We start from the raw sequence: 14,545 nt of genomic DNA, 5'->3' as shown, positions 1-14,545 counted from the left end.
TGAAAGCTTTTCGTTTTTGTCCATTTAGTATGATGTTGGCTGTTGGTTTGTCACAGATGAGAGGATAAGCCAGGGACAATCTACTCATGTTTTTCTTATTCCACAGAGCTCTCTCATTTGGGCAGAATACTGCAGGCCTTTCAGAAGAGGAAAAATCAGGGCAAGTACCCACTTGCCAGGCCTTTTAACTTCTGTGAGAAATGAGTGAGAGAAATGGGGACCCTTCTGTTGAGCATGCTATTTCCACATAAGGTACACTTATGTCCCTGTGGCTGTTAGAAGGCCTCTGCTGAGTTGATGAAACGTGTGGTTTCACTTCTTCTAAGTCTGGATTGACTTGCCCCATGGAGTCTGTTGTTACCCATATGATGAAACCATCTTCGACAGTGAGAACACCTTAATCCAGTTGTTCTTAACGAAGGAGGAAAGTGGTGCTCAAGGCCCCATTCTGGACTGACTGAATCAGAATCTACCAGCAGTGAGGACTGGGCATAGACACTACTGAAAAACTAATGTTAGAGAATACGAGGCACCCGGAAGACCTCAGCTTACCTCACTCCAGGACACTTAGCCTGTTTGCTCATAATGTGGCATAGGCCTTTTATTATTTGCCAGCTACTCTGATGGAAATATATAGAGGATATGTTTTTCAAAAGGGAAAGCAAAGGTGTTCTTGGTCAGTGAGAATGAAGGATAGAGAAGGGAAGGAGAAGGAAAAGCAGTGAATCCACAAGAAAGTTAAATGGGCTGGGCGTGGTGGTGTACACCTGTAATCCCAGCATTTGGGAGGCTGAGGCAGGAGGATCATTGTGAGTTTGAGGCCATCCTGGGCTATAAAGTGAGCTTAAGGCCAGCCTTAACTGCATAGTGAGATCTTGTCTCAAAAAAAGACAAAAAAAGAAAAAAGAATATTAAGTGACTTCATAGAGTATTTATGGTGAGTGAATACCATGGTTGCAAGAGGGTACCAAAAAAGACCACTCTGTTTATAAAAAGGAAGAAATGGAGTAGGGATACTTCTCTTTTTCTTATAAACTGAAATATAGGGAAATTAATGCATTTTAGGTAGAGCTGAATAAGGTGTTTTTAAGTGATAAATTCTGTGTAAATTGGTCTGTTGTCATGTAATTATATAGTGAAGGTTACATTTAACTGTCAACTTGATTGCCTTGGGAGCCACTGAGGGGATTAATAAAGCACACTTCTGCATGTGTCTGAGTAGGTCACAGAGGAGTGACCTTTGGGTCTACGTCTGCTTCCTGGCTCCTTCCTGTCTGGCACCATTGCCCTGCTCTGCTTTTGCAGTCATCATGAGCTAAGCAGCTTTGTTTTGCCATGTCCTTCTGCCATGGTGTTGCTCCCTTGGGACCATGATCATAGACTGAAACCCCTGAAATTGTGAGCTAAATTAAAGCTCTCCTTTAAGCTGTGGGTTTAGGCAATTTAATAGGAAACCTGCCTAATATGCACGCATTCTCTTTAAGAGTATGAAAACGTAACCAAAAAGCTATAAATGTATAAATCATTCAAAAAATCAAAATGGTTAGCATTTTGGTACCCTCTCATTATATATATATATATTTTTTTTTTTTGGGGGGGTGCGGTATTGTGCCTTGAACCCAGGGCCTTCATGCTGAGCTACATCTTTAATTCCTTCTTATTTTTTACTTTGAGACAAGGCCTCACTATATTGCTAAGTTGCCCAGGCTAAGTTTGAATTTGCCTTTACCTCTCAGAATGCTAGGATTGTAGATGTATGACATCATGCCTGGAGATTTAATCTTCTTAGTACAAAAATAATCGTTTAAAATAAAACAGGGCAGAAACAGGATCGATGATTCTGTATAAGTGTTAGACACCTATTTTTTAAGACTGTATAATGTGAGCAAAATAAAAGATGCTTTTGCAGTCGCAAATGTCATAAACTAAGAGGGAAAACCAGGATATCAAGTAAGATAATGAGAATTCAGAACAATCTAGGAAGATCTTAGGACCAGATTAACAAGATTACATTTAACAGGGATGCATTTAAAGTTCCAAGTTTATTTTTTTATTTTTATTTTTTATTTTATTTTAAAGAGTAAAAGAAGGATAACATAATAATAGGGGGTGCTTACCAAATTACAGACAAAGTGGTAGGAAATTATCAATGGTTATTGTTTTACATATTGTTATCTACAAGATAGTTTCTCAGGAAAACAAATAGACAAATAATAGTGAGTTACAGACAAAAGAGGTAGGAGATTATTAATAGTTGTTGTACTCTACTTAGGTATCTTCAAGAGAAAATAAATAGAACTATACATGAGTGACCTATTGAATAATCATTAACTATTCTCAATGGTTGTTGTAGGAAACACATAATAATAAACATGCATCCATTTATGAAACAGGATAGGAACAATACAAACATTACAGAGTTATGGGTAGATTAGTAGGAAAATATCAATAGCTGCTATAATACATGGTGGTATCTTCAAAGTGGTTTCTCAGGAAGACAGAGATACGCAAGAAGGATCTAACAAGTAGTTACAACCTAAGAGTGTCAAAAATAGCATATTACCTCCTCACCAGTGACTCCTGTCACTGAGGTGTGACAGCTGGAAGGAAGGCCAGGATTGAAAAGAAGGACCGAGAGACTCGTACCTGTGTCTAGCAACAGGCTGTTTTCTTGTTCCTCCATAGTCATGATTACCCAGGGCTCCTCCATGGAGATGACGGTCTGGCCAGAGGGAGAGGGCAGACTATGCCCCAGGCCCTCTCATTCCTGTTGGACTAACTGGTAGGATGGGTCTGAGCTCTGGGGCCTCCACTTCAGAGGGCAGTCCGATCTCCAGTGGTCACCTTTGCATCCAGGGCATGGCCCATGGGGCCTCTTAGGGCAGTTCCTCTTGAGGTGGCCTGGCTTTTAACAGTGGTAGCAGACGAATGTAGTTGTTGAGTTCTTGGGGCCCCAGGAATCAGACCTAGGGTCTGTTTCTCTTAGTGGTGCAGCAAAAGCAGCTGCTTTTTCTCGGTCTCTTTGTTTTCTCTCCTTGGCCTCCTTCTCGTCATGGCTATAGAATACTGAGGAGGCAATTCTTACTAACATCTCAAGTGAGCCACCTGGGGCGAAAGCCATTCTTTGTTGCTTTTTCTCTCCAGCCTCCCATAGCATTGGGACCCCACAACCAGTTAGTGTCCTCTCCCCAACCGTCAGCACAGGCTGCAGGAATCTTGCTGCAGACCTCTCCGGAGCTCCACCACAGCCTGTACTGTCAGGGGAAGAACGGCTTCCAGGGAGTCTCTGCAAGTATTGTGTAAGGTCCTCCTGGTTTACAGTTTCCGAACGGCTCTCATAACCCCAGTCCGCAGGACCTCTGACTCCTTGGGTTTAGTCTGTATTCTTATGTTCTCCGAGTCCTTGTTCAGCAGCTGCTCCTCCGCTGACTCTGGACCTTTCTGGTTCTCAACGGCAGGAGCAAGGGTGACCTGTTGTGTGTCATATATTTCCAGGGGTTTCTCCATGTTTGAATGATTCACTCACGTCCGTGGGTGGGCATCTGTAGCCGGTGCATGGTGGGCCAATTGTGTCACTGTTTCTCTGTGTCATGGTAGTTCTCAATTGAGCGGCATTGGCCGGCCTGAGGGCCGGCTCGCAACAGTGCTCGCAGCCACGTGGCTCCCCGTGGGCCGGAGACCCTCCTCTCGGGTGCCTGTAAGGCAGGGAGCTGGCCTCCCCACTGCCCGGCTCCCCGTGTGCCAGAGCCCCTCCTCAAAGTTCCAAGTTTAAATGTAACTCAGGTACTATGCAAGTACTATGTGAATCAGCCATGTCACCTGGTACTCACAAAAAGAATGCTTAGGCCAGTGATGGTGAACCTTTTAGAGACCAAGTGCCTAAACTGTAACCCAAAACTCAACACTACAATTAAACCTGAATACTGAGGTTTTAGTTTAGAAAAAACAGCTCATACATTAATATTTTTGTCTTAAAAGAAAAACACAATAACAGAGCTTTCAGTGATACAACCAGCTTTTATTTATGAAGTTAATAATATCCCTTAGTTATTGCAGGCTGATCAGGTCTGCAATCTCCTGAATGAGTGTATGGCAAAGGCTAAATAAAAAGAGGCAAATGGAATGATTTCAGGGCCCCAGGAGGATCAAAGCCCTCTCACATAATTCAAGATTCTCTCAGGGCTAAGACCACGACCTTCTCTGGGTGGCCCATATTTATTTGGTTATCAGAAGAAGGGAGGGGAGTACTCAAGAAGGGCAGAACCACTCAAGGACTCAAGTAAGGGATGAAGTCAATCCACTGAAGAATGAGATGCCTGATGCTCTAGTCTTCATCTAGTTGACATCTGACCCAGGTGTCCCTGGCTGTGATCCTGTCTTATCTTTTGAGACTTTCCAGTTTCATTCACCACTACATGTTCTAATAGGGATTAGTGACTCACCAAGGTTCACTTACTATGAGTCCACCATTTCCAGATAAGGAGTCTAGGCCTTGGACAGATTCACAAGTGAACACAGAAAGCCAATTGGTTAATATTAAATCCTGCTCAGAGCCACTTTGTAGTGGTCTCCAACATTTATTGAAAGGTGAAAGTTTGCATTTGGCATGCTTTTGCACAATTAATATGCTCTTTCTGTTGTGCGCATGCTGATAATTTGTTAAACATCGTTAGTTTGACAGCACCATATGCAGCGTTCAGGTCATCTGTTAGTCTGTTTCTTGTATCAGATTTGATACAATTGAAAGCTGAAAGCAGCTGCTCACTAGCATAAGATGATCCACACAAATTAGGAAAAGCAACCCCAAGTGCTTCCATTGACTTAATATTATTTAACATTGGATGCCACACTTTGAAGAATTCATTTTCAGAACTACCAGCCATATGGTCCTTTGTCATCCCTTCACACTGTGTCTTCTCAATTATTGCTTGCAGGTCATAGAATTTATTTTTCCAGATAGAGCTTCCTTGAAATTCCAATGGCTCCATTTCCAGATTTCCAAAATCTAACCAGTATAATCAGGAAAGATAAAGTTCTCAAAATTTGGCTTTGTCTGGAAAAGTAAGACATCATAGGATTGTTGCGGTCTTACAGAACTGTAAAAAGCTGTCACTAAAATTCTGCTTTGCAGCTGCTATAATGCTAGAAATTTCCTTGTGGATTTCCTGATGGTTTATTGGATTGTCTGCAAATATAGCATTTCCTAAAATGCATTTTTAGATTTGAAAAATATTGCATCTGCCAACTTTTGCATCCTCTTTCAAAATTTGCAGCTTTCTTTAAAATGTTTTCACATCACAAAATCTTTCTGTTATTTTCCCTGTACCTTATAGTTTTTTATTCAGTACATTGAAGTGTAGTATAAAATCTGTTTTAAAAAAGTGATTGTTAAGCTAGGCCATATCAGTGAGCTGTGGCTATTCCTACCCTTTTTCATTCATAAACAGTCTGATTTCATCCAAGCAGCGTACAAATCTCTCCAGGATTCATCTTCTGCTCAGCCACAGGACACTATTGTGTATAAGTAATGTATTATACTGTGCCTGAACCGCATCAAGAAGTGCTTGAAACTATCAAAAACTAGAAGCACAAACCATAATGTAATTCACCATTTTTGTGACATCTTTAAGGATATCATCTAATTTTTGCTGCCTTCTCTGGCACAAAGAGCTTCTGGCTGTATAATACAATGCGACTGAATGACTGGATATTTTGATTCTTTAACAAAGAGCTGTATGGAACCAGATGTTGCCCTTAGCATGCAAGGTGCCCCATCACTAGTAATTGAAATCACTTTTTCCAGTCTTATGTCTTGTGGCAAAAAAGCCTCTATCACAGCACTGTAGGTCTCTGTTTCTTGTGTTCTTCCAGGCAAAGACATCAGTTTTACCAGCTCATCTCTTATGATGTCACCAAAAGCATAAAGCAAAATTACTGCTAGCCTTGCATGATCATTTATATCTGTGCTTTCATCCAAGCGCATGGAATAACAGGCACTGCTTTTAAGTCAGCAGTGAGGTGCTAACATCACTTGCCATGTACAGGACTCGATCTTTAACAGTATTTCTGCTAAGTGGCATCTCAGAGATGCATTGCATACTTTTTTCCTTGTTTGGGAAATCATGAAAAAGGGAGTTACAGGACCAGTTAGTGTTTATATTGTTTGATCAGTTTTACATGTCTATATCTGGTAATATGAACATCTACTTTGAAGATAACAATATGCAATATAATAACCACTGTTAATTTCCTTTCATCTTGTTTTGACATTCTGTACCATTTATTGTGTTTTTTAAAAATTCTCTTTAAAATAAAAAAAATCCTAAAAAAGGGAATTACTCCCAGACAACATGGACATTTTGATAAAATCCCTATCAGAGAGGAGCTTGCCATGTCTTGCTCTGCACAGTGAAATTTGAAAGCTGACAGCTGTCACGTGATTTATTTTAGGGATTGGGAAAAAAGAAGAATCAAGATATATCATATGCAGGTACAAACTCCCTATGATGAATATGATCATTATGTATATCTACATTGTACCAATAAACAATAAAAAAAGAAGAGGAACCTTACTTGAAAAAACAAACAAGCAAGCAAACAAAAAACAACAACAAGAAGGAAGAGTGTTGCAAAAACAAAGCTACTGGTTTTAGTTTCACCAAGTTCGGCACCACTTTTGTGGTTGACGTCGAAGTGCCTGCCGTCTAACACTTGATGTGTGAAACACAACACTGTCACTACACAGAATACGTAATGTTTCGCATTGTGTCCAATCACTCCAAATGACTCCATCCAGGCCTCCTGGAATGATCTCCACTGTTTTCAGTTTTGTTTTTCTTACTGTAGTCATTTTTTGGTGTTCAAGATTTGGAGTCTACAAAAACGTAAAATTTTAAAAAATGAAACACCCATACAACTCTATACCAAAAATAGATAACACTATTAGTTAACACTAAAAAAATTACATTCCCTGAATCAACAGTTTATGGCAGTGATCCTCAGCTGGGGTTCCTCTTTAATTTGCTGACCACTGCCACAAGAGGGCACTGTTTCACTGACTACCGGCTTTTGGCCTTCTCTGAAAAAGGCATCTGAGTGCATTTCCTACCTTGTGTGGGTTTCTGCTAAAGTCACAGTCAGTTCAAGGAAATATATATATCCTTGCCCTTCGTTTTATAAATTCTTCACAAATCACTAAATATGATGCTGCAGATTCAAATATGTCCAGGAGCCAGTGCAGCACTAAAATAATCTGTTGCTTAATTAGAATATCTCTTTGATAAATCTTGGATATTAAATTTAAATTTTTCATAAGAAAACTAAAAGCTAGAATTTTGTGTTACTGAAAATGATTGTATTAAAATTCACAGCCAGTCCAAGCAAAAATATATATATCCTTGGCAGTGCATTCGACCAGCCATACGAAAGCTTGGGATGAACTGAGGCTGAGGGGCTGCATTTTGTGACATCATTGCCTGGTGCCACTGCTCCTTTCTGAGCATGTCCATGGCCCCTGTGTGTGGCGCCGTCCAATGCTTGGCTCGTGGGGCAATGCTGGGGTGACATGGCTTGCATGGTAACAGAGAGGGCTCCGCATGCCTGCTGCAACGCGTGTGCCATAGGGTTTCCGCCCATGCTGCCTAGGCTGTCTGAACAAAAGCATGACATCCAAAACAAGAAGAAGAGGACCCCACTCTAGGCTGTGCTGAGCTGATTGTATCATGAGTACTGTTCCCAATTTTGGGCAAAAAATGTTACGAAATATATTAATAAACCAATGTTGTCAAGACTCACGAGGACCATCTTGAAAAACGTTCTACAAAATCAAGGAATAGCAGTAGGTACACAAGAATGTTTTATACCCATCACAATAATTATTGGTATCCCAACACTTCTATCATCCCTAAAAGTTCAAGTGTGGGAATTCTCAAGTGTCAAGAAGAGAAGTGACTCAGCGGGGGGAGGATTTCTATGTCTGTGCTGTATACTTGAAGGTAGGGATTTAGGTTTACTCACATTAACTTGGAAACTGATGCATAGGACTGCAATAAAAAAAATAAACTCTGCTGAGTTCAGTGCTGAGGCTACTCTGCCTCATTGTTCTGTCCCTCTTATTCTTCAGGCAGTGATGGAGGTAGGGAAGAGCACATGGGTAGCTGGTCTTGGGAGAACAGTACCCTGAGGCCATTTGTACAATGACTCAATATTTCATTATTGATCAGAAACTGACCAGGTATACTTTTTAAGAGTTCTTGAGTTTGTGTCACTTCCTCAGTGTTTTTTTGTTTTTTTGAAGTTTTTTTTTGGTTTTTCTCTGGTACGAGGAACCGAACTCACGACCTTGCGCTTGCCAGGCAGGCGCTTTGCCGCTGAGCTAAATCCCCAGCCCCTACTTCCTCAGTGTTTTTATTCCTTGTTTCTTAAACTATTAAATATATTAATATTAAAAGAGTTCTTAAATATTTCTTAAAACCAAAGAACAGCAAGGAAGCAAGTCTTACTTAGTCTTAATCTAACCAGAGTTGGGGTAAGACTGATGGCTGAAAGAAATAACAAGGGGAATCAAATAGGAGACCCAGTCTTTATGGTTCTGTGTATCAATTATGCTCACTTTGGTTGCAGGTTAAAAGCAAGCCCAGGAAAAGGGCTTAATAACTGTCTTGGCTACTTTTCTCTTGTTGCTGAGACAAAATATTCAACACCCAAAATTAGGGAAGGAAAGGCTGATTAAGCTCACAGTTTGTGGAGGTTTCAGTCCATAATCAGCTGGCCCCAAGGCAGGGTGGCATGGCACAGGGGCAACAGTTCAAGGTAGCAGAAGGCAGCAAAAACAGCAAGAGCAAAAGAGCCGGGGCAAGCCTCATTTTCCTCCCTTATATTGTAAGCAGGCTATCGCCCCCTCCAGGGTGAGTGTAGCATTCACACCATCTCTTTGACTTGCACAGGATGAGGAGATTTACAAAGTAGGACCCTGGCTCCCAGCTGAGTTGCTTAAACCTCTAAACTTCTTAAGTTGACACAAAGTATCAACCATTACAATAACAATGGCATTTCTTGCTTTCTTAAATTGTGGAGGTAGATTCTTAGTATAAAAATGTTGTCAGAGATGCCGGTTCTCCCCCCTCCCTTTCTTTCTTTCTCCCTTTCTCGCCCTCTCTCTCTCTCTGTCTCTGTCTCTGTCTCACTCTCTGTCTCTCTCTGTCTCTCTCTCTCTGTCTCTCTCCTCTCTCTCTCTTTCTTTCTTTCTCTCTTTTATTTATTTATTCATTTAATTTATTTTTTCCATTCTGTGCTTTCCTCAGCATGTGGCTGTACCTTCTCTGTGTTTACAAATTGGTTACCACTATTCCAAACTCCACAGCCGGCTGGAAGATGTCTCAGGCAGGAAGGAAAAAGAAAAAGAGAAAAAAAACAACTTCTTCCTTGTAGTTGTTGCTTTTATCAGGACAGAAAGTCTTTTTCCATAAATGGTACCTAGAAATTTGACAACTCACTGGAAAGGATGAAGTCAACACACCTTGGTCATGTGAACATAGAATGAATATGAACTTAAACTTCTTAATTTCATTTTTTTGGGGTCAGGCACACTGACTTCTTAATGGAACTGGGACTTTGTAAGAAAGACGGGGAGCTGGCATGGACAACCAACAGGGTTCACCATAATGGTTTTTTTTTTTTGTTTGTTTTTTTTTTGGTTTTTCTCCGGTACCGGGAACCGAACTCACGACCTTACGCTTGCCAGGCAGGCGCTTTGCCGCTGAGCTAAATCCCCAGCCCCCACCATAATGTTTTTCTTCTCTTCTCTCTTTGATGTTACTTTAGGGATTTTGCCTATTGTACAACTACTACTCCCTCCCAAATCTATATCTATTCCTAAGTTTTCTTGAGGTCCAGGGACATTGTCATCTGCCCAGTATATATCTACATTTGAGTGTCTTGCAGTAGCTCAAATATGTGTCTAAAATTTTACACCTCTTACCTCATCCTGGAATAGAGAAGCACTTATATTTCCTCCAAAATATACTGATTAAAATACTACCGATCATCCAGTTTTCAGTATGAAGAAACAGGATTATCTTGAACTTCTCTTCCACATCCTCAATTTCTTTTGATTTTAACTTTTTTTTCCAACTCAATATATCTTGTATTCATGCTATTCAATGGACCTGTTAGTTGCTGTTAGGGTGATACTGTATGAGTTTGCATGAATATATGAACACATGTTTAGTGTATGGATATATGAATGCGTGTTCAGTGAGTTTTAACTGGGCCTGGAAGTATCATTCTTAATTCCATTTATGTACACTGGCAGTTAATAAAGGTGAGAGAAGAATTATAATGTCTTGGCTTGGTTTTATAAAGTAATATGAAGTATAGCTACTTATGTGAATTTTTACTATTTGTTGCTAATTACCACGGACTAAAATGGTGATCACGACAACACATAAGAAAACAAACTTCCTCCCACACACAAAGTAAAACAAAACACAACCAAAACGTCCTCGCAAAGCCAAAACACAAAAGACAACAGACTATAGGTCCAATCAAATTTGTTGCTTTATTCAATTTTGATTGAGATGATTACATTTCAGAAAAGAAATTTCAGATAACAGTGGTCCCATGGTTGCCAAGTTAAAATCCTCCCATTTTAGTTAGTTGAATTTAATTATGCATGAAGTTGAATAACTCAAGAATGACAAGGCAAGAATGAAACATTCTTGTTATTATCAGTTATCATCTCAAACAAAGTAATTAATATAGATTTCAGTTATCATCTCAAAGAAAGTAATTAATATAAATTTATTGTCATATTATAGGGCTCCCAAGTACTAGAGTACAGAGCTTCAGGGCTACAGAGAAGGCACTACTTGGACCTAGTGCTCTGGAGTGCTTCATCTGACTTACTCAGCCTAGAAACTCTACCATTGTTGAGCATGTCTGGTCACTCTTAGAGGATGCAAGGAGCCGCCATAAATATAATAATAATAATATAATTATTTTAAATATATTTATAAATACTTGTATAAATAACTTAAAAATAACATTCCATGGTCTGTCTTCTTCTTGAGGCTCAGCTTCAAGAGTTGTTTGACTAAAATGGCCTTACTATTTGACATTAAAAAAAACAGATGGTTTGGGGATATAGCTCAGCAGCACAGCACCTGCCTGGAAAGCCCAAGGTCATGAGTTTGATTCTCAGTACCAAAAAAATAAAACAAAACAAAACAAAACCAAAAAAAGGAGGCAGGAAGGACGTAGGTATCATTCTCCCCTTTTTGAAAATGGTAAAACTAAGATCCTAGAAACTATCCCTATTTGTCTAAGAGTCTATCAGTAATTTAGAAGCAGAAGGCACAAAGTTGGAATGGAATCCTAGGCCTGTGGTTTGTCATTCCAACTGCTATTTGTATATTTTTTAGTTTTCTTATGCCTTGGTTAACCTGCCTGTAGTATGAGTAGAGTCTTTTTGGGAACTGCTGTCAGTAGCCCTGGTCCTTCTATGAATGTTATGAAAAATGGTAATTAAAATGATTGGTACTGTGCAAAGTATAGGGTGTCCTTTAAATAACAAAGAGCATTATACGTTCATGTTGGTTCTATTAGATATTCCCTTCTCTTACGAAGATGGTAAACATTCATTTAGAATTACAAAGGCTCAGCACATGCTCAGCAAATGAGTAAGAGTAGAGATCGACTTCTTCATGTACGTGGTACATACAGACTAACAGACTCCAGAGCTGAGGCTGGTTTTAGGATATCAGAAAATCTTTCATATAGGTTGGTGCCTTGGCCATGAACACCTCACTGTTCACCTTTGTGGCAAGGTACAACTCTGAATTGACAGCTGACCTGAAGAAATTACGGCTTCTTTCAGTTTCCCAGAAGAAGATCAGGTTGAGGTCATTACCTGTGATGACTCTTGGTGTCTCAGGCATCTCCTATGATAAAGAGAACAGAATTACATTAGAGAACAAGAACTGAAGCCCGATCCTTTGGCATTTGCTTTTGTGAGAAGCAGCACGTTAGGACTATGACTCTAACATGATGATACACGTTCTTCATTCATTTATTCATTCATCAAGCACTTATTACATGCTAATTAGATGTATGGCCCAGTTTATTCATAAGAGTTGATTTCTTTAATTAGTTGGAGAGAGATCTAAATTAGTCATGAAGATTGTCAATGGAGCTAGTGTCTCACTAACTGGGCAGGTGGGGATGAAACCCTGTTTGTGTCCTGCCTTCAACATAGGCATAAGGTATTTTGCTCCAGATCTGAGCACCAATGATTCTAAGACCTCTAAAAATTTTAACCTCTAAATGTGCAAATCATACCTTTGGGAAAACAATTTAGCATTTAGATCACATTCACCTCCACATTTAAGTAAAACATTAAAGGTTTTTACACACACTCACACACACACACACACACACACACACACACACACACACGCCACTGTCCTATCCTAGATAGATCAGCAGCTGAACACTTTGAATTCAATCTCTTTCAATTATGTTCTTCCTATGTACAGAATATAACATAATTCTTTCATGGAAACGTGTTCCACATTCTATGTTGAGTTGCTTTTTTCTTATTCTTTTTGATCTAAAACTAGTAAATATCCTTCTGAGGTTTCCTGGGGATTTTCAATATCAGCAAAGATTTTATTTCCCAAGCCTATTCCTCTGTTAGCTTTTCCATTTCAGCAAGTAGAAGCTCTCTTCTTATTCCTATTGGTTTTAACCCCCAAATATAACCCGATTCTACTTCCACCTTACCCTATGTCCATGACTACAGCCATAACTTCCTAATTGGGCCCTCTGCTTTCTCTATGCTGGAATATTCTGCATTTCAGAAATATAAATGAGGTCAGGACATCATGCTATCTGAAATCTTTTAATGTCTTTTCATTGTACTGCAAATGAAATCCAATGCAAACCATATAAGCATTGCCCCTGCATACCTTTATTCCTCGAAATACCCCACAGTCCTGGAGCTGGACTTATGAAGCAAAATGTTAGGAGCACATAGGACTTCTGTTTAAATGCCCCACTCTACTAATCCTCTTGTATAGTATGCTGTTTTCTACCAGCAATTCTCATCTTTGCATTTGCCACGCCATTTAAATAGTACACTGCCATTTTTTTCCTCTTAGAGCCCTATTTAATTTCTTTACAGCATCTTGCACTTTTTGTTGGTTGTTTGCCTTGGTCTCAGAAGGCTAAGTTTTACAGGGATAGGGATTTTGATATACCACTGCCCCTACAGCTGTCAGCACCATGCTTGGATATTAGAAGGTCCTCAGTAAATAATACTTGCTGAATGAACACCTGAGTAAAGCTGCTGCCCTATCTATAGAAATCACTTTTATTTTACTGGTTCCATAAATTCTAATTGTGGTAGGACGCATTGGAGTATACATTTACTGAATGAGAATTAACTACTTATCCATTGAGAAAACATCTAATGCTAGAGAAAGAGAGAGAGAGAGAGAGAGAGGGAGTATTTGAGGGGGAAAGTGGGAGAGGGGCTGTGATAAGGGGGAGTGGCACTGGAGAGAGAGGATCAGAGTTTGAATCTTGATTTCCTGATTTTTGATTTGTGGCCATTGACAGGTGGTCATCCCTCTCTGATCTTGGTTGGCTTACTAAGTTTCTCAGGGGCGGGGCCCAATGTCCTAATGCCAGGTGTTCTGTAGTCAGGTGGAATCCATGGATGCCTTGGGATGAGCGGTGAATAGGGTCAGGAAAGAATATAAAGAAGAAAGTAGGTAATGTATCTCCTGTTTTCCCTGCCACCCCCATTGTCCTTCTCACAGATTCTGCCTCTGAGGATAGGTAAGAAATCTGATGGGGCTGGGGCGTGCAGGAGAGGGGGTTGTGGCAGAAAGGGAAGAGGACAGCGCCAGCCGCTAGGAGCATCACTGGGGAATAAATGAGGGTAAGCTGGAGACTGGGGACAACTGACCTTCAGCAACACTGGCTGGTCTTCCTCCTGAGCACACACAAACAGACGGGTTTTTGAGATTCTTAGAGTCACAGGGTTTGTACTCTGATCTGTTGCTGATATGTAACCACCCATGTCAAATTTCACTGGCAAAGGGAAGAGCCAAAAAGAAAGTTAACTTATTTTTATAAAATCAAACATTCATGCAGATTGTGTGTGTATGTATGTGTGTGTGTGTGTGTGTGTGTTTGTGTAATTAGGTTTCCAACTTTACTGTAAATAAATACCTGGAAGTCAGAAATAGAACTCTGTACATCTCTGTATCATTTACAATATCCACATATTTACCAGACAGGTAAATAGTTAATGCTTTTAGCATTATTTAAGGGCAGATTAAATACTTGCCGAGTCTCTTGTGGTTACATATGGGGGATAAGACCCTATAATTTGTTAGCTCATGAGTTCATAATGACCTAGAAAGTGGAAGAGTTTAGAAAGCTGATACATGCATATGAAAAGAGTTCAATTTCATATATACATGAACAAGTTCAATTTCATACATATATATGAGTGCTGGCACATGCCTGCAATGCCAGC

At 39.9% G+C, this 14,545-nt stretch overlaps 1 protein-coding gene across 1 annotated transcript in view; it reads right to left on the bottom strand.

The window, feature by feature from the left end:
- Positions 1-10,539: 10,539 nt before the first annotated feature.
- Positions 10,540-14,545, bottom strand: part of Il1a (interleukin 1, alpha) — a 10,709-nt gene continuing 6,703 nt past the window's right edge. Inside the window, exons 6-7 of the mRNA XM_005400596.2 lie at positions 13,970-14,094; positions 10,540-11,939 (exon numbers count right to left, since the gene is read on the bottom strand). Coding sequence (XP_005400653.1) covers positions 11,751-11,939; positions 13,970-14,094 — 314 coding nt within the window. The 3' untranslated portion in view covers positions 10,540-11,750. The remainder of the gene's footprint in view (positions 11,940-13,969; positions 14,095-14,545) is intronic.

The sequence above is a fragment of the Chinchilla lanigera genome, unplaced genomic scaffold, assembly GCF_000276665.1.
Source record: "Chinchilla lanigera isolate Chin_1 unplaced genomic scaffold, ChiLan1.0 scaffold00069, whole genome shotgun sequence".
Lineage (NCBI taxonomy): Eukaryota > Metazoa > Chordata > Mammalia > Rodentia > Chinchillidae > Chinchilla > Chinchilla lanigera.
The sequence above is the reverse complement of the archived record's forward strand: the minus strand, read 5'-3'. Positions and strand labels throughout refer to the sequence as shown.